General features: G+C 49.4%; 1 protein-coding gene across 1 annotated transcript in view; it reads right to left on the bottom strand.

Annotated features, from left to right (window-relative positions):
* LOC144179446 (uncharacterized) overlaps positions 1 to 18,947 on the bottom strand; it is a 35,892-nt gene extending 16,945 nt beyond the window's left edge. Inside the window, exons 1-6 of the mRNA XM_077707805.1 lie at positions 18,843 to 18,947; positions 16,232 to 17,045; positions 15,367 to 15,783; positions 12,680 to 12,839; positions 5,668 to 5,785; positions 996 to 1,111 (exon numbers count right to left, since the gene is read on the bottom strand). Of these exons, the coding sequence (XP_077563931.1) occupies positions 996 to 1,111; positions 5,668 to 5,785; positions 12,680 to 12,839; positions 15,367 to 15,783; positions 16,232 to 17,045; positions 18,843 to 18,923 (1,706 nt within the window). The 5' untranslated portion in view covers positions 18,924 to 18,947. The remainder of the gene's footprint in view (positions 1 to 995; positions 1,112 to 5,667; positions 5,786 to 12,679; positions 12,840 to 15,366; positions 15,784 to 16,231; positions 17,046 to 18,842) is intronic.
* Between the last annotated feature and the right edge of the window lie 1,967 nt (positions 18,948 to 20,914).

The raw sequence follows: 20,914 nt of genomic DNA, 5'->3' as shown, positions 1-20,914 counted from the left end.
CAAGCACATGCAGGCAGGCGGCAGTGACACCACAGAGGTGTGGGAGAAAGTTTGCATCAAGGCGTCTTTAGTAATCAACAGACCTTAGTAATCAATCAATCAATCAGCACAGCATTTAAGGAACCAGCTGCAAAACTTCCGCGGATGATGATTGTTGGAACACACTCTGGTACAATGCCAGTGCCAAATATTTACACGAGGTAGGAATTTGTAGGACGGCGAAGTGTTGATTGTTAAAACACTTGCGCACCGCAATTACGAAGGAAACAATGTAGAAACCATTATAGCAAATATTTTCTAGGTATTCCAGCAGTGACAAAAGCAAAGTGGGGCAGGTGGGAGTGCATTTTAAAGCAAGGCAAGAAAACGGCTGGGGCGTTAGCAGACGTTGGCGACACGTCGGTGCGTTCATCACGGTGACAGAGGCCTACAAACCAGAGTAGCCGAGTAGGGCCGAGGAGTTGCTTATATAACCCCCCTCATCTGCTTCCTCTTCGTGCCACCAGGCCTGCGTCTAGCTTTAAACCACAGCGGCCTCCGCTTTTCAAGCAGACGGCGTCTTTCAGTGCACGTCGTTTCGGCGTTGCTTTGTTAACAAGTTCCCGTGGTCTTCTCCTGGGAAGACCAATGGGAGGAGCGCCGCGGTGCTTTTGTTGGGATTTATTTTTGCGGCACGGACTTCTTCACCTTGACCAGTATGTGTGCCGCTATTTCACGCTTATTTCATTCATCACTATTCTTCCTTTCTTGTTTTTTTTTTCCTCTCTTGGTTTTCGCCTATTAGTAATGCTTAGCATGACGCCTATAGGTAGCCCTCTACCGGGTTGGTGCCCTAACATCAGCCCCTAAACGCTTGTCTAATAAAATTGAAATCAATCAATCAATCAATCAATCAATCAATCAATCAATCAATCAATCAATCAATCAATCAATCAATCAATCAATCGATCAATTAAATCAATGTGATTAATACAGCGCTGCGTTTGGACACTTACCCAAGTTGCAGCGCCTCTTCGAAGGTAACAGGTCTCTCCTGCCCGCACAGCTTAAGCAGCTGATTTAGTATGTCCTCAGGCTCCACGTTGTAGGAAGCGCCAGAGGCATTCAGGTGCTGTGCCGTTGGACGAAATGAATCACTTAGCCACAGAAACGATTTACGTTTAATGCGCCGAGTCTTCGGCCAAGAGGCGGCTGCGGAAGTACCCTTTTCTGCTCGTCAAACCTAGTAACAGCTTCGGCGAAGATAATGGCACTTTTAAACAAGCAAACCGTGTGACCTACTCTTAAAAATTCTCTGGCCAGTCAATAAAATAAATGTGCCCTTGCGCATTTGAAACACAACGGGAGGAGCTCTGAAGTACCCTTTCCCCCACAGTAAAGCAGCGTATATGTATATACAGTACCATACACGCCGATGCATTTCCCTTCACCAGAACTAAAGCTTGAAGCACATTTACAGAGACGCTGAATGCATTTGTAAACATTGCAGGAATACAAAAGAAATTGTAGTCTGGAGCCTCTAGGCTTCAGACTGCAATTACCGCGTACAGGTGATATAATATATACGTTATACTTCCACCCCTGGCAGCGCTGGTTTTTGGCTGAGTGGTCTGGAGCCCTAAGGATATTGTTTTGCAAGCCGCAAGTTCTTCCCCCCATAGTGCATGTTTTTTTTTTTTGAAGCTGATTTATTTGTTTCTGGGCAATTTTTCTATACCGAATTCACCATTTTTGCGCTGTAACGTGCAATGCTCCACGAGCGAGTTCGCAGAATGCGTGCAGACACACTGACGCACCGGCGAGTTCTAATTCGCGTGGTGTTGCCGTAAGCACCGACTCCTTGCGGGCAGTGGGCACAGGCCAGAATCAGCGGACCCTTGGCCTGGTGCGAACACGCTTTTTATGATACAGGCACGGGCGAGACAAGCTCCAAAGATGGGAGAAAGTGCTCCGCATTTGAGGGGTCTGCGGTGACGCTGAGGGCGTTCATTCACTGCCAACGCCTCGGCTAGTGATTGTTGCGATTCCAAGCCATTCTGGTAGGCTTATCGGACGCATTTTACAGCCGACAGAATGCCACAAGCGCGGTTTGCCGATTACTGAAATATCGAGAATGCCCATCCAACGATAACATCGGATGCCAAACATGCTGTTTCACAGAACCGAAACCGAAACTAGTTTTATTTTTAATCTTGGACATCGTCAAATCACGTAGCACCTTGTATTGGCGTCACTGCTGTTAGTTGGTGCGGCCGCCACAAACCACGCATGATAGTTTTAAAGCGAAGCTCTACTACTTTCGTCTCACGAATTTGCGGAGGATGCGCAAGGTGACCTTTTGTCCGGAGACACTCCCCCGGCGACACACCCCTCAAAGCGCATCGCGTGATTCGCCGGGCCTGCTGTCGGCGGTGTGCACAAGGCCAAGTTTTCAGTAGTTCTGCACAGAACGAGCAGCGGTCGCCGCCGCTGCTGTAGCCGTGGCAGCCGACCATCCCCGTAGCCCCCCATGCACGCTGCGCTGGGTCATCTCTGGCAACATGACTCGTCTCGCGGCAATCAAAGAGGAACGGTGCGTTCGCCGTGATGAACGCCGCGTTCGCCCAGCCTCCTTCTGTGAGCGTTGCACGGAACCGAACGGCTTTGAGACGTGGTCAGCAATACAGGTAAATCAAAGGTTAACCAAACAGAACCAAGACTCAACCAGACTGATCCAAGCTTTTGCTTTGTAAATTCAAGGTTAAACCAGACTAAGCCAAACTTTTGCTTTCTATATTCATGTGCACGGTTAGCCGAGCTAAGCCGCAACCATTTTTCTTCTTTCAGGCTTTATAAAATAAATGTCGCGTTATCGCCCGGATAAACGAAGAAAAGTGTGTTTATTTGAGTCAGTCTACGCTGTGCAAGTAAAAACAGGAACTCGACAAATTTACTTCAGTGTAACGTATTTGACCGCTGGTGTAAAGTGGCGCGGGACGCCCCGGTGGCCGCTTCTTATCTCTGAACAAAATATCGCGCAAACAAATTACTCATGCGGGAAAGGAGCTAATAACGTGGCGGAAATTGCACTATACCTCGTCATCTGCGTTGCTTATGTAACCCGCCATCAAATATCCGCTGGGGTAGTGAGCCCAAAGTGTCTCTAGACCTAGCCGCAGTCCAAGCGCTTTAAAACGCGCACTCAGATCATTGAGTGGCGCCCCCTGGCGTCAGGTGTGAACTCCTGGCGTTGTCGTCTTCTACGTTCCCACTGACCATGGCCGCAGCTTGTGCATTCGCAAGCATCTGCTTTCATGCTTCAGCGCACTGACAAGTGATGTTTAATTTGCTCAGTAACTTTATGAACTTGTGCCACCTGTATACAAGGTGTTACGACATTAAATCTATTTTTGGTGAAAAAGACAGGCAAACGAATCACCCTAGTTTTTTTCACTCTAAAAAGACGTGTTGTCATCTACGTTTGTAGCCATAGCTTTTCTGGATTTTCACATATATCTGCACTGAAAAAACCTTTTTCGGCTCAAGGACGCGGGTTCGATTCCCGGCCGTGGCGGCCGCTTTTCGCCAAGCAAAAGCGCCCGTGTGTATGAGATTTCGGCGCACGTTAAAGGTGCCCAGGTGGTCAAAATTAATCCTGAGCCCTCCACTACGGCGCGCCTCATCGCCTGCGTTGCGGCGGCGCGTTAAACCCTACAATCAATCGAAACTTTTTTTTTCCAGATAGGTTTTCTCCCATAGCCGGAAACTGGTTTTAAATCGATTGCGAAAAAAATCAAGCACCTGTTCAGGATATAGCATATTAAATCAAGAAAGGAAAAATATTGGGAATTTTCTGCAAGCGTTTATGGCGAACTATTCCCTGGTTTATATTGTTAAATAAATTAAAATAAAATGAATAATTTAAATTAAACTTGTTCGAACACTGATTTATTGCTGTAGCCACGGTGTGACATCGCTGGGTGTATCCAGCGACAAATAAGAATTACTTCAAGTATACTGGTCCTCATTAACTTATTCGCGATGTTCACTGCTCAAAGCTGCGTGATAAACATTTAAATTTCGTAGGATTCAACTGAAGTAGTTTTTCGATGGAATCGAGAAGACTCAATGGCATCCACTGCCGTGCACAAAGCAGTATACATCAACGGTTGCACTGCGAAGCTGGAAATAGGACTTTCCCAAAACTGTTCTTTTATTTGCTGACCGGCGTGATATTGTTATGCGACGCCGGTGGACATATTGGCAAACGACCAAGAAGTTGCAAAAGCTGTGAATGCAGATCGATGCTGGGATCTGCCGGCTTGCGGATTGTCTGCTCGCCATCAACACCCACCAATTCCTGTTATGTCTTCTATTCTGCCTGACAATATAAATATTTGACGGTTTAGCTGTTTCAGAAAACAAAAAAAAAATACAATGGAGCTGTAAACATAAACGTTGTAAACATAATAAACATAGTAAACAAGTAAACATAGAAATGCTGCTTGTGATCTTCAACGCTTTGATATTTCTGTGTACCGTGATGATATGCTAGCTGGAGGTCTAGGGACCCTTCGAAGGCTCACAGAGAGAACATTCGCGTTGATATTAGCTTTAGTCCGCGTATAGATTTCACTTCCTTAGTGCCCGGCCACCATTAAGGCTGCACAGAATATGTGATTATGTGTAGAAGGTTTGGGCTAACTTATCGAGGAACAACGCCGGCAACGCTATCCACAGTACGCAGAAGCGGCTTCTGAGTGGGGAATATTTATGGCTGTCACCGTTGCCACAACGATACGCGACTTCAAAGAGGCCAAAAAGACAAAATCGACGTTTGCTTCATTCGAAAAGATTGCCGTGTCTCGATAACAATGACGCCGATTTCATGTATAAATTCGAAGAAATAATGGGGGCAATAAGAAAAAGAGATCAATCAGTGGCGACTCCATCGACACTTTCTTGCGAAGTCCTTATGATGTCACGGAATCTTGCTTGTGCGATTGGCGGCCGCCGAATAAAGCCAGCGCCCAGAAAAATAATTGAGCGATTGCATAGTCGTTCCTCTATTCCCTTGTGATCATACCACTTGAATGCTAACGTGCAGTTAATAGTTAACGCGCTGATAACTATACTTGCTTTGCTTGTTTTATCGCGTCACTCTTGCCCATATTGCGGCTGTGTAGCGCGGTATTCGAAGATTTTACACCATTCCTTTCCATTTCTTGGCTTAAAAAACGGAATTCGTCACTATAATGGAACTGAGTAGGCTACGAAAGGCTAGTTCTTGTTGCTACTAAGCCCAGCTTCATCCATTTTCAGTGCAATGCAATTGCATTAAAAATCTTGAAGATCCCCAGATGGTCGGAATTAATCTGAAGCCCTCTACCACGGTTTACCACATGTCCCAGGAGTTGATTCGGCGCGTCAAACTCCAAAAATGTAAATATTTTCACTACAAATTTATGTACACCCACTAAAATCTGTTGAAGGTCAATGACGCTGAACCTGTATAGAAACACGCAATACGCACGCTGCGGTTTCTGTATTCCGTCGTCCAGGGCTCCTTAACAACACGTTTAAGGGACGCATGGACGCAAACGTGGGCTTAAAAGCAGCTCTGAGCTACGGGTACTCCAAAGGCGTTATGCAAAACGCAATGGTACGACAGACGATGTTTGCGCATGCCTGCTCCGGGGGCTCCTCCTCGCCGCAGAAGCTGGCGATGGCCGACGTCGCCGAGGCCGCGTTGGACACCAGCACGCGCTCGCGGCTCCATCCCAGGCCGATCCGAACCACGATGCTCCTGCGAAGGGCAGTGCGGGGTTTTTTCAAACGGTAGATCTTGAGTTACTTGAACACCAAAATTTTGGTTGGTGTCTGCATGTCTGCCTGTTTGCCTGCCTGCCCATCGATTCAGCCGCCCGGCCAAAAGTTGGAATAATTTTAGAACAAGACGTTTATATAGGAAAAACATTTACGAACCACCAAATATGGTTCCAGTGTCCATATTTGTTGAAATTTTTGTGCAAAAAAAGAATACTACGCATATTTGAGGCAAAACATCAACCCACAACTGTTACCCGCACTGTTCGTTTAACTGAAAAGATATGTTTGCTTGGTATTCACGACAGAAAATGAAGAATATGCGTCGAAGCCAATATTTTGACCCAAAAATACAAAACGAGCTCGTGGGAGTCTCGATCTCGTGGCAGTGTTCTACGTTCAATCAAGAGTAGCAAAAGGTTGCCGAAGATTGTGCGAGCAGGGGAACGCGGGAAAATTGAATTGGGTTTAGCACAGCATCGCCATGAAATGCGGGCGGGAGAGAGAACAGAGCCATTTACGTCGCAGAGGTAGCAGACGACTATTGTATTTCCGCGGCATTTGAAGCGAAGTGAGCATATGGGCGGCCGATCTGTCGTCTGCCCGTCGTTACTGGTTGACGCGCATTGCTAATAAGGCGAGCATTTGAGATGCTTCTTCAACAGGAATAAGTGACCGTCGCTGGTGTCCGTCAACACAAAACCTACCGAAATGAACGCAGCTGTGAAAAGAAAATAAATAAATTAAAGCTGTTCCACCTAATGTGAAAGCTAACGGAAGTGCAGAGGTAGTGATTCGCCGTAATGGTCTGTAGCACCGTTATCCGCTCACTGCTACCACCCAAAGCAATTCAAATTTCCCGCCTTCACAGTGCTCGCGCTGCCCCCGCCAGAAACAGCGGCAGCGGGAGTTCTCTTCTTTTAGGGCGCAGCCCTTTGGTGGCCGTTTCTGGACTGAGCTGGATGTCGGCGTAACCAAGGGAACTATGGCCTGGACCGACGAGTGAAAGGAAAAGCGAACGATTAAAGAAAGCAAAGGAGGCGGTTCGCCGTGGCGGCGCGAGCCAGCGCTCCGCGAAGTGTGTGGTGCGGGTGGGGAGGGGGCAATATGCTGTGCCCGCACGAGGCGCTCGAGGGCGTGACGCTTGGCGAAACAGTTGGGGAAGGGGGGGTGGGGCGTGACTATGATATGCGTTGACGCAGTTCGCAGTCCCTTCCTGAGACGCACTTCGCGCCGCCGACGCAGAGGCTCATCATCGCTGCCGTCGAGAGAACCCACGATTGCTGCCTCAGCGCACTGCTGCTGCTCCCATATATCGCATTGGGGAGTATTGCAATCGGCCGCCATTTTTTTGTGTTTGATTTTCCTCCCACACGTGCCAGCGTTGCACCGCCACTTTTAGGGGCGAAGCTCCTTAAGTCATGGGCCTGTCCATTCCTTGTGTCTCGTGGTACGTGACCGCCGCATGCTTTCGGAGATGTCGCAAAGTGGGCCGCGTTGCACGCGCAAGAACCGGCTGCAACCGGCAGCGCAAACTCGGCACCGGGAGCGCGAGCTTGTCTGTATTCGCCAACGGAGGCGTGAGCGCACGTGCACTGCGAGGGGGAGATCACGCAAGAGATCACGCCACGAACGCAGGCAGTCGTTCTCGGAGATCGAACGAGACGCAAGGACCTTTGCTCGTTTCCTCTCGTCTTGTTCGGGCACAAGTTCGCCCTAAATAAAAGTTCTTTCTTTACCGTTGTGTCCCATCCTACGTGACAAATTGTGGTAGAGGTGCGGGGTAGTCCTCGATGGCGCGGGGTCTTTCACCAGGTCTGGGCCTGGGAGCATTGACTCCGAAAATAAAAGTTGATTTGTACAATGTACGCACACAGTCTTACGTCTTTCTTAATGATGTAATGGGCGAACTTTCACGGGAGAGTTACGGTTACCGATGATCTCCCCCTCTCGAGCTTCGCCATCATCATTAATTCCGTGGATATGGCGTGATTTTTTTTTTTCGCTTCCTATTGCCAAAACCAACCCAACGGGCGTTCCGAACTATAAGTGAACGCGGGTACTGCCGGTTAATCAAATATATTTTCCGTCAAATATACCTGCAGTGTTTTAGGTGCGGAGCACCTTAGGACCTCAGAATGTCCGTCCGCATCCGTGCGCATAGCATTTACAATAGCAAAAAATCACACAGGCACCGGCTGGATTCGAGCCTGTGTCTGGTAAACCAGACAGAGTTTTTTGTTTTCCTTATTAACTGGGCTAGGACCTTGACTCAGTGCCCGAAAGCCAAACGGCTTACTCTCTCGCTTGTAACGGTGCGGAGTACATTAAGACCTCCCAATGTCCATCCGCACACCACCATCAAGTGAAAATCTGTGCGGAAACTACCTAAAAGGGTGCAAGAACACTCCAAAAACACTCGAAAACAGCCGCACACATAACCTAGCAACGAGAAAACGCCAAAAACACCGGTGTAGTCAGGTTGTCATCAAGCTGTAATACACAGTGACTGCATCGAACTGCGCTAGATAGCGCTACGTGCAAACACGAGATGGCGCTGCGGTGTACCGCGATTTATGCGGGTTCCGGAAATCACACACCCTTTTCCCGCCATGGACGGAAACGAACGAAAGCGTCACGCTGCTGCTCAATGTCTACGAAGACAACGAGCTTCCCCGAATACGAAAGCGCGGCAAGCGGAGGCAAAGTGACTCAAATCGAATGACGGTCGGGGCGCAAATCGGATGTCACTCGGGGCGTAACTTGGATGTCATTTCGACTCCCCGTACTCCGCACCCTCGCCATCATCCACGGAGTGGAGATGCTGCCATTTTTTTTCGCTAAACAACGGGGAGGTGTATGGCAAGCGTCAGTGTTTCACGCGTTTCGAGCGGTTATGACTATTGAACCGCTTGGTTTTCGAAGGCTCTGCGGGACGCCCTATGACGGAACGCCTGGCTCTAATTGGGTCCGTTATCTCGCGGCACCGCCTCATTCCGGCAGTCGTTTGACATCGACCGTTACAGCAAGCTACGACAACAAGGCCAGCCTCTAAAGTGCTCTGCACTTAAAACACATTTGGGTAGTGCAAGGATTTCAACAAGAGCGGCAGCTAAGTCCGAGCGGGAGCTAAGTGCGTTGCCACTGAGCTAACCCGGCTGCACTCAGCGAAAAAGGAATGCGAAATCAGCCTCGTGCACGACACGTGACAGGCGAACGTGACGGCGCACGAGCAGAACAGTGCGTGCGGAGGAGAGCTCAGACTGCGGTGAGGCTGCTGTGCGTATCGCGGCCAATGTGGCTGTCGGAATAACTCGCGTCAGAGGACAAAGACACGAAAACAAAAAAAAAACGTGTAAAAAACACAGTGCAATAGTCAAGACGTTTTTGATAATTGTTACGCTTTCGTCTTCGGGCCCCGCGAGCAGACTGTTTTTTTTTTTTTTTTTTTTGCACGTACGAGCGACACAAAAATGCATTTTTAAGCCTGACATGGGAAGCATCTGAATTTACCAATTTCGTATTTTTTCTACGTGGTCTCATTAAAATATTTACGCCACATTCGCGCTGCCTGCGCGAACAACCGAACTTGAAACTGATTAAAAGTGGTCCTGAGGACTATGTAAAACTTCGTTAAGTTCGAAATAGCTAGCGTTTCATAAGTCAACCTAATTAGGTCGCCGCAATACGTTTTTGTAAACAGCAACACTACAAAAAATTAAAGCCGTTCCACTCAATGTGGAAGCTGTCGGAAGGGTAGAGCAGTGATTCGCCATAATGGGCTGTACCGCCGTTATCCGATTACTGCTACCACCCCATGCAATTCAAATTTTCCGCCTTCGCAGTGCTCGCCCGCCCCCGGCCTGAAACTGCGCCAGCGGGGGTTCTGTTCTCTTTATGCTTTTCTTCCCGCAAGTGCCGGCGTTGCATTGCCACATTTTGCGTTTGCTATCGGAAAAACCTTACCAACAGGCGTCCTTAACAAAAAGAACGCGGGCGCTGCCGGTTAATTAGGTATATTTTTCCTCAAAAGTACCTGCAGTTTTCTTTGCGCTAAACAACGGGAAGATGTATGACAAGCACCAGCGTTTCACGAGTTTCGAACGCTTATGACTATATAAACCGCTTGGCTTTCGAAGCCTCTGGTTTACGCTTCGACGACGGCCGCTACGACGAACGATGGCCGCTACTTGGGTCCAGCAAGCGAGCTACGACGACGAGGCGAGCTCCTAAGTGCACTGCACTTAAAATACCTTCAAATTTCGTCCTATACACGTCAGCAGTCACGCAATAGGGGAATGGTAAAAAGAAAATTATCAGTGTGGGAACGGCACACCAACATTAAAGTTCAGTGATTTAATAGAGTAGAGGCTCTACTACAACCACACTGCCGTATTTCTAAGGGGTAGCTTTGGTTGTTTTCTACCAATCGCACACGCCCCTGTGACGTCATAAATACAAGTTCAGAAACTGACAGGGCAGTCGCCACTGCTTCGCCTTTTTCTCATTGCGGTTTAGCTTAGTTGCTAAGGGTTTGCGTTAAAATCGACGAACTTTTCATTCGGCATGAACCAAATTCTCACGGTACTGCTCAGGCAGACTCACCTGATCGCAATCCTATGGCTTTAACTAATTCACGTCCCACGGGTTTAAATTACACACCGTCGCGCAGCGAGACGACATGTCGAACGAATTCATTGAAATATTCGTAATGTCGTAATTTGCTTGTTTTATCATTAAAACACATTTCAGATAGCTGGTTTACAGAAAATCGAGCTAGCGGTGTTGCAAGCGAAAGTTTTATTTTTTCTTTCAGTACAAAAAGGATATATTTCTAAACCAAGCAGACTACGCCGCTAGGCATACATTTCTATAAATTTGGAAAAGTTCGAATTGGTGCAGGCTGTTCTCTTACGGGGGCCATGAAGACAAAATACAACGCCATTGGAAGGGCTATGCTCCACTACCTCACTCAGCTACATTGAAGTAACACGGGCGTTTCTTAACCGAAAAACGCAAGTAGTTTCGAAAAGCTTTTCAATTTCGCGCTACAATGACGTGTTATGGGTAGGGGTGACGTCATGTGGTTCAATACTAAAAAACATTTTTATCAGTGTGCTAACTGCACGTTAGCGTGTAAGTGCACTTAAGCGTTCACAGAAGTAGACGCCCCACTACAATTGCCTAGTCATGCGTCTTAGCGGTGATCTACGTCGACGGCCGCCAGTCGGGCAAACATGATTCTGTGACGTCACAGAAAAGTTTCCGGAAAGTGGCTAAGGCGTCGCCACTGCTTCACGTGCTTCCTTTAATATCTCAATCATTTCTTTTGTTTCTCATAAAATGTACACGATTGTTACCGTACAGAGCCGCCTTTTACTGCGAAGCAGTATGCCTCCAACCAGCGAAGGAAATTTTCGTGTCCGCGTCAGCAGAATACTCCCAGGCTACTACTGGCTACACACACATACATCCCAGGCTACTAGTGGCTACTGGCTAAAACCTGGCTACACAAATAAACCGCTGGCACCACCATGAAGCGAATCTCGGCGCACATATAGTAGAGGAGCGAGACCTTATCGTCTTGCCGACTAAGCTACGCCCAGACCTATAGGAGGAAGAGACCGACGGTTGTTTGGAATAAGCGTTCGGGGAGGGGGAGGGCGATCTTTAGTTGAAATGCATGAAACAAGAGTGAGGAGGAAGCAGTGAGAGAGATGACGCCAGAGACGCGGTGTCACCCTCCGCCTCTACCTTCGAAAGACGCTAAAAGTGGTCGCAGAAACGACGCGTTCTAAACTTCGCTGTAAGGTGCCGGCACGTGCGACATGAAAGCAAGCAAAAAAGAACAGATCTCCGGCTCGCGCTGTGTCAAGCAGGGGGTGCGCGAACATTACGAAGGCGGAAAAGTTGAATTGCTTTCTATAAAACTCCGCTAAATTCATCAAGAAAGGAGTGTGACAGGAGGTGAAGAGCGTGATGAGTAGTAGCAGTGAGAGGATGCCACGTGTAATTAAAGTGACGCCGTATGGGTAATCGTTGTGGGTGTGTTCAACCACCTTCACATCGTCGGTTGGCGATAATTTTTTTTTAAATGCAGAGCATTTAAGTAACTCACGATGTCACCCGCGTTGGCGTCCGTAGTCCGCATCGCTCCCCGTCGGTCTGGCATTGGATTGGATTCGATTGGATTGGATTGGATTGGATTGGCTTGGCTTGGATTGGATTGGTTTGGATTTGGATTGGATTGGATTAAAGTGGATTGTGTTGGATTGTGTTGCGTCATAGCCGCGCCACGTTGCGTCATAGCCGCTCCACGTTGCGTCATAGCCGCGGCAGGGGGTTCACGGCACGTTTCACGTTTCACCATCGACTTCATCGACAATGTCTACGCGGGAAGAGAAGGCGGCGCGGCGGCGTGCTGCGGATGCTGAGCGCAAGCGCCGCAAGCGAGCCGCCGACGCCGAACTTCGCCAGCGAGAAGCCGCAGCCATTCGTGAACGTCGGGCGGCGATGCGGGAGGGAAAACAAGCACAAAAAGAACGGAACTCCTGGTGGCGCAGTTTCCGGCAGGGGGCGCGCGAGCACTGCGAAGGCGGGAAATTTGAAATGCGTCGGGTGGTAGCAGTGAGCGGATAACGGCGCTACAGCCCATTATGGCGAATCAGTGCTCTGCATTTCCAACAGTTTTCACGTAGAGTGGAACGGCTGTAACTTTTATTTATGAACCAAAGTTGTGTTTCGTTTCATGGGCCTTATAAAATCCGCTATTCTTCAATAAGAAAGTCCCATGGCAATGTTACCCGATGAGTGCCCCTTAAGGAACAGATGTTCGGCAGCAAAATCCCTCCGGTGCCTGTCAACTCGGCATCACCTGTGGGCGGTGCTGGAACCCGACGAGCCCGAGGTGAATGCACCGCTCTGCGCTGGCAGCCGACCTCGCTGCTGGGAGGAGCCGCTGGTCCCGTGATGCTGCATCGCCTCCGTCTGATCCGTGCCATGGGCGGCCACTCCGGCAGAGGACGCCTGCTGGCCTGCAAACGCCGAGATGTGTGTGACGAAGACAGCCTCAAGCGGAAGTCTGCAGTCTGACTGCCCGTGGGTCGTCATCACGGCGTTCCAGAATGACCAATTGAAGTGACCGTGAATGAAAATTGAGCGAATGACGAAGCCCAACGTATCATTTCAATGAAAAAATTAGTGGCTTAGCTGGGCTATGCCAGGATATACGTAGCGTGAGCTAAGGTTCAGCTGTTTATTCTTCGCTTTCCGGGTTGTCTAGGATTATCTTGCTTACTGCGGCTAAAACGATTTTAAATGCAATTCCATCCAATCCAATTTAACTCAATCCAATCCAATCCAGTCGCGGCGGCGGCGGCTCCGGCGCGCCAGCTGTGCGCTATGAGACGTCACTGCTCCTCCCACATGCGCAGCACGGCTCTCCAGGAGCCACACGTAACTGCTCAACCTCGGCCAGTGTAGCTCACGATACAAAAGCCCACGTGCGCAGGGACATCATCCAAGGCACGAATGGCGTTTCACATTGCGCAATGTCCCTTTGCAGGTGACCTTTTGTTTCAGATTTAATGCTCGGCAACGTCATTCGTGGAATTTGCACATTAGGTACTTCGATTGTTCCTTCCGAAGTACACCGTGAAGACGCCCTACTGGGAATTTTAAAGAGTGTACCCTGGTTTTTGTACCATTGAAGACTGCGAAAACATAAAAAAAATCATGACCGCCTCTTTAGGGTCGTACAAATAGGAAACATAATAAGGAAGCATAAATAGGAAACCCGTCGTCATAATCAACAGCCTGGTAATTTTAACTGACCAAAGCCGCTGCCACAGACTTACGACTGCAACTGTGTTGTCCAAATACCCCGAGTCTTGTCATCGTCTGCTTATGAACCAGGCTTTGCGAAAGGGTCTCGCGAGAATTATTTTTTACGACTGTCGAAGGTGCGTTGCGCTTAATTAGGCCCTCGGATAGGTGATGAGTCACTTTCAACGAAAACGTTTCTGTTCATTGCAGCCTTTACGTCGTTTCGACTTTGCACCAATGTTAAGCGCAACGACTTCAGCGAACAGACGCGAATAGACATTACTTCCGGTCACGGTATCTTAAATGCCTCCCCTTCAGGTTATGGTGCGCTAAAGATTGGCATCAGGAACCGCTCCGACAATCGGCATACTTTGATTTCGAGAAAGTAGCCTGGGAGAGCCCTTGAGGGGGCCCTGTGCCGCAACTAGTGCATGGCGCCGCGTGGCGCACAACGCAGTGTTTCATACTAACATATACTAGAGGGAACTCTGGTGCCAGTGTCCAGGATAGCCGTGTTTCAGCGAGCCTGCCATATTGTACCATGGAGGCATGTTCCATTTGTCCTTGGCATGACTAACGAACAGCCTGAAAAGTTTCCTGTGGCTGCAAAAAAGCCACAATATTGTGTAACAGACTTTTAAAATGAGCTTATTAATATAAAAATTCAGCTCCATAAGAATTTGTGTCAGCGATTATTTAAAAGCTTCATACAACACGAGCAAAAAAAACATGTTACCATGTCTTTTTGATTTTGCTTCAAGAGCGAAAAGAAGTCATGTGGAAAGCCAAGCAAAGTAGGCGAGGAACATCGCTCACTGCCATGGTGGCGGCCACGACCGCGCAATAGCAGCCACAGATTTCCCTCCAGTTTATATTAGTGTTAAACTCTATTATGCCCGGGACCGGTCTGGAAAAGGATGCACGCACAATGACCTACTACCTCAAAGTCAAGACGTACGTAACAGCATCGTAGCCTCTCGTGCGGCCACATTGGCTAGTGATGTGTTTTTATTAACGCCGAGTGTTGAGTGGACGCTTATAAAAGTCACAATGGCAATTTCCAGGGCCGTCAATGGCAAAATATTTCAGTCGCAGGCCAGCCATCTCGAAAAAGTCTACACCGTCGCAAGCGGGGTAACGCGCACATCTCCCAATAAGTTGTGGACACCTTCGTCCTACTCCGACGTTTCGCAAAGCGCGCGTGGACGCGTTCAGGCGCGTCGCAGGCGCGAGCGTGTGGGTGCCGATTTAAGCGTGCGCGGTCAAGGATCGATTAAGCTATGCCGGAACAAGAGTTAAGGAAAATATGCATAATGCGTGGACAAACTTACCATTACCAAAGTTTGTTCCTTTCCCAAAGCAGCCGCACTGAATCCTTTTTAACTAAATTTGACTCCTGTCGGATATTACAGCTAATGAACATTATTCCTAAAATGTATCATCGCAATTAACAGCACCGCTGCTTTGTCGCACGTGCTTAGCCTCCAGGGAAAGTGCTGCGATTACATCTGCGTTGCTTCGTCGGCGACGCCGCCGATCACGCTCCGTCCTGGCATCCCTCATGCAATATGCGGCATCCTCCGCAATACTTCACCAACAGGGGTGAGCACAAATAAACGACAAAGATTACTGCCCCGCACTTTAGTCCAGGGGTCAGAGGCACGAGAATTCGTCTGTGAATTTTACACTTTCTCGCTCACGAATGGCTTCAACGCCGGGGGGCTTAACTCGGTATACCTGGCTCGGAGATTGTGAGTTCGACTCGGATGTCTCCCCTGTCCAGGGCTCTCCTCCGCAGGTTCTCGTCCAGCAGGCGGTCCGCTCCCGCCGCGAACATTTGCCGCGAAGAGCCGTGCACACAGCCCACTCCTGTCGGCGAAGGAGTGGCACGAGGCCACCCAACTACCGGCGTCGAGTGCCAGACCGAGAACGCCGATCCAGCCTTGCTGCGATGAGTGTCTTTTGAACCGCCGGATCCTGAACTGAGTGAGGAAAGGTAGTGGACACTTTGGCGCTTGCGGGACGTTGGAGTAGCAAGCTGGCCCAGAAGAGCCTCGGCGTCAGAATCCCCGGCTGTGGAGTGCGACGTTGCCGGAGAATGTCTGCGGTGGTTGCCATGGGACGACAGCTCCCTGGTGCGAAGAGGCAGATGGTCTGCTGGGAACAAGAAGCGAAGCCCTTAATACACTGGGGACGACTAGGGCAGCGATAAAAGAATAAGCTACCTACAAGGTTAATGCTACGAGCATGTTAAACCCAAAGTACAGACAGGAGCCCGTAATCCAACCCATCACCTGCCCCTTCTACCCCCGCGATATCTTACGTACTTCACTGTCCCCGACCTCAAAGAGCGCGCTAGGACTGGGAACTTAAGTTTCTACAAGGGGCACTATCGAACGAACTATTAAAACAATTTTAAGCTACGCTTCCCATCAGCGTTCGAAAACAGCGATGTGTAATATAGCTCCCAATTCTATTTGACTGTCGGTTTCAATATAGCGAAATCTAGAGTGTCAAATGCCTGCAAGCTGGCCTGGTTCATCCAGGGCATGAACTACGAACGGGACCGCAAGGCAGAAGTTAGGGATGCAAGAGAACTCACCTGCGTCGCCTGAAGCTCGGCTTCTCGGTGCGGCGAGCGGGAATCGACGTTCATGGGCGGCTTCTCGGCTCGATGTCGACTCCGCGCTTGAACTGCGACGATTTGACCAGCTGCGGTACAGACTGCGTTCGTGCTCTAAGATCTTCCTATGCTTCCTTCTGACGTTTTCCTTCGTCACCGATGTCGGCGGTGCCCCCTCCGCGCTCGCTCTGGGCTCCTCGAAGCCCTCCTCGTGATCGAGCGAGGACAGCGTACGCGCCAATTTCGGTGAGGTGGGTACTTCTGGAAGATTCACACGTGGCCGATCACCTCCGTCTGTATCCGATGTGTCCCAGCCACCAGCGCCAGCGTCTGCACTGACGACCTCGGAGTCAACGCTGTGCGATCTGCCACAGTTGCGAAGCGGAGGTGCCCGCCTCTGTGAGGGTGCCAAGCTTTCGTCGTCGCTAGACACAACATAGCGATACACAAAACGCTTAGCCTTCTCCGGGCTGTCACATACGGTGTCGCTAGTGGAAGTACCGGGCAAGGTAACATCCTGGAGCGTGTCTTGCAGCGGAGCATCCTCCCATTCGGGCCGTCCGGGCGGAGTGTGGGGGCTGAGCGAGCTCTCGCGCGTCTTGTACCTGAACGGCTCCGTCTTGATCTCGTAGTCGTCGATTTTCGCTTGCTCCGCGATCACGTCCTTGAGTTCTTCTCGAAGCTTTTCTCGCTCGCGCTGCTTCTGCTTTTCGCTCAAGTCGAAGAACTTCAGGCCTTCGAAACCGCCGTAGTTTTTCCACTTCTTGCGTCTCTTTGCTTGCTTGTTCTTTGTCTGCGCACAGGTGAAATAAGACAGAGCTTTTCTATGGTGCTGTGTTGGCGGCGTGGATATTACGCCCCGATATCACAAGACTGCCTGGTAGTTTCGTTGCATAGGTGTTTAACTTTGGGCGTTAATACCACGCCCCGACCACTTGCACAGCCACTCCGCGATCATGTAAAGGCACGATGCCACTTGTGCATCGCAGACGTCGCGCGACGTTTGCGACGTCGCCAAACGACGAGCCGGCTGTCACTTTTCGTCGCTTTGCGCCCGCACAGCCGATCGCTATGGGACCCTATACCGTCGTCGTGCGTTGGCATCGCAAAGCAGGTAGCCAATCATGGCCGGAGATACCGCTGACGTAGCCGTAACCAAGCGTTTGTTCACTTCCGGCATTGCAAATGGAGACCACCAGCCGGCGGCAAGCGACTGGTGGTTGTAGCGTTCTGTGGACGAAGGTTTCAGGCCTAATCAAACGAATCAACGAACGAATCAACAAACATCGTGGTACCCATGAGTGGACAGAAACGAGTTTGAATTGGAAAAACAAGTACTTCGTAGATGGCTAGATGCACGATTGTGGGACGAGATATGCTGACTCGCAGCCCTGTCTTACCTCCTTTGGTAAACACCGCGGAGTTGAAACGCTCCAGAACTTTTGCGCTTTTGCGTCTATAGGAAGAAGCAACATTTGCGGCCCGTGATGCGATGCGAGTATCGTGGCGTGAAAATAAACGTGTGTATTTCTACCTCCCACAAAATATCAAAAAGGTCCTGCTTGGGGTCGTAATTTTCGGCTCCTCCCGCAACCCGCAATGTTCTAAGCGCTCTCAAGTAGTAGCGTATGTTCTAGAGTTATTTCTGCCTGTTGTTGTCGCAATGGTGTAAAAGATGTTTTGGGTGCCAATGTTGGAAGCACGAGGGAAGTCGTACAGGGTATGGAACAGCTCCGCTAAACGCAGTCGCATCAACGCTCGCGGAAAGTGTGAACACCGCCTGATCGCGTGACACGCACCGCCGGCCGTCGTGCAACATGCCCGAGTCGCAAGTGGGAACGTGCCTTAAGACACAGCAGGTGTAGAACAAAAAAGAAAGGAAATAAAGCCGTCCCACTCATTGTGAACGCTGTCGGAAGTGCAGAGCAGTGCTTCGCCATAATGGGCTCTAGCACCGGTATCCGCTCAGTGCACGCTACCACCCACGCATCTCAAATTTCCCGCCTTCGCAGTGCTCGCGCGCCCCCTGCCTGAAACTGCGCCAGCGGGAGTTCTGTTCTTATTGTGCTTGTTTTTCCTCCTGCAGTGCCCGCGTTGCACTGCCACTTATTTTTCGCTTGCTACCGTAAAAACCAACCCACCGAGCATTTGTAACTAAATGAACGCGGGCGATGGTGGTTAATTACGTATATTTTGCTTCAAATGTAGCTGGAGTTTTTTTTTTTTTTTTTTTCGATAAACAGCGGGAAGACGTATGACAAGCGCCGACGGTTCACGAGTTACGAACGCTTATTACTATGTAAACCGCTTGGCTTGCGAAGCCTGTGGGTTACGCCGCAACGACAGCCGCTAAGACGGGACGCCGTGTGGCTTTACTTGGGTTCAGCGAGCGAGCTCCGACGACTAGGCGAGCCCCCAAAGGGCTCTGCACTGAAAAGGACAAAACTCGAAGCTTGGCACCTCAACCCCACCTTCGCTGGTATCCCACATTAACAGAGTGAAAAGGCCACAATTTTCGTTACTAGAAGTGTCCTAGGAATGATAATGACTGAAATTAGCCGTCTTCATTAACTTCTCTCATTACACTTACCAGCGAGCGGAAGAGTGGAAGCTCGTCAGCTTTCGATGCTTCGTCCGCCGAGGCGTCACTGGAAGCGCTGAGACTGCTCATACCAGCCTGTTTACCAATGTCTTCGGCCTGGACGTAAGGGAGCACATCAAATGGCGCAGCCAAGCTTTGTAGTTTCGAGCAGTAGCATCGAGTATTCCTTCGCGCTCGCTTCATGACCGATAATGTAGTCTAGTCATTCTCCGAATATACATCGGCAGTAGAGCTGTGAAATACCCAGCGAAATACCCAACGCCGGGAAAGTGAAGCGACCAAAGATGTTAAAGGAGCCATGAAGAGAAAATATAACTTCGTTTAACTTGAAAGAACTAGGATTCAGTATCTCACGCAGCTCCATTACAGCCACAAAAGATGTTGTTTAACGAAAAAAAAGCAAGAAGTATTTAAAAATTTCAAATTTTGCGCCACAGTGACGTGTTATGAGCAAGAATGACGTCATACGGGCCAGCAATATAACATAATTTTCATTGCGTTAACTGCACGTTAGCATTCAAGTGATGGGGTCAAATGGAACTAGAGGCCCCATTACAGACGTCCAGTCATGTGTCGTAGCGACAGGTCAGTTCGGCGGCCGCCAATCGCAATAACAAGGTTCCGTGACGTCATAGAAAAGTTGCGGGAAATTGGCTAGGGGGTCGCGACTGCTTCAGACCTTTTCTTTCATATTTCCGTTATTTGTTCGAAGATTGCGATGATATTGGTATCATTGTTCTCGGGACTAAGCAGTTTTTCTAATAAACGCAACATGTATTTTGTCTTCATGGCTCCTTTAAAAACCAAATTTGACCCGATGCTGTGGCTCAGTGGCTAAGGCGTTGTGCCGCTGAGGCCAAGGACTCGGGTTTTGAACCCGGCCGCTGCAGCTTCCCTTCAGATGAAGGTAAAAATATAAAACGGCTGCGTGTCGAGATATCGGCGCAACATAAACATCCCCTGCGGGTGGTCAACACTAATCCACCGCCCTGCACTACGGCGTGCGTCACAGTCGAAGTGTTATGTCGGCGCGTTACACTTCCAATATTTCGAGGAAACCAAAAGGAAATATGACGTGTACAGCGAGAACCAGTGGGCAAGTGCTCACAAGCATAGAGGAAGGAAGGCTGCAGGAAGGGCCCACGCGACCCGTTACTTGGCCAGCCTATTTCCGCCAATAAAATAAAGCTGCGTCTAATCTCACGGCAACCGTGAGAATTACCTCCCGAAATTCTCACGGCAGTTTCCATAAAAGCTGGCTGGCCTAAGGTTTGCTGAATAATATTACCTCCCTACGTAAGCTGAAAAGGCCTAACCTAACGTATCCCAACCTAACGTATCATAACCTACCGAAATTCAGCCCAACTGCAACAATCCTAGCCTAACCCAGCCAAAAGACACAGAATACAATCTATATTTAACCTAATCCAAAAGTCCTGTGCGTCGATCTTTATTAATATCCAGGATAAAAAAGCATTAACAAAATCACCATGAGCTGAAAACTTCAAAAATTTCGAAAGGGTAAAAGAAAAGACTTAGGCCATGCCGGACTCCAATCCCAGCCTTCTCGTTTAAAATCAAGTGCTATAACAGCGCCACAAGAGTTGCTAAGAAATATTTGCCCCATTGAATCTCCTGGGGGCGTGCTTAAACAATCAGAGGTGACTGCCGTGAGAAATTCCTGACGGTAATTCTTACGGTTGCCGGGATAGTAGACTCTCTCACATAATAAGGTGCCCAGTGCGCCATACTTTACCTGTGCGGAAGGTAAAAAAACAAATTGCAGAGCTAAAGCTTCCCGATTAGTCTTCAATTACATCAGCCTCGCCAAAAATGTCGAATTTGTTGGTGAATCCAAGGAACAGAACGTGCTGTGGAAGCACTACATGGCTACGCACAGGGACACCAGCGCGGCGTGCTCGACCGTGCTGCAACCCGCTCGTGAGGTGAGGCATAGGCGTACTTGCCAGGCTACCCTTGCCAGCTTCATCACACACCACAGTCAAGCTGTCTCTCTCCCTCTGTCTAAGCACGGGAAGCTCCGCGAATCATCGAAACCT

Source organism: Haemaphysalis longicornis, unplaced genomic scaffold (assembly GCF_048455015.1).
Source record: "Haemaphysalis longicornis isolate Haplotype H1 unplaced genomic scaffold, Haemaphysalis longicornis Haplotype H1 scaffold_4, whole genome shotgun sequence".
NCBI lineage: Eukaryota > Metazoa > Arthropoda > Arachnida > Ixodida > Ixodidae > Haemaphysalis > Haemaphysalis longicornis.
This window is presented reverse-complemented; position numbering and strand designations above follow the sequence as displayed.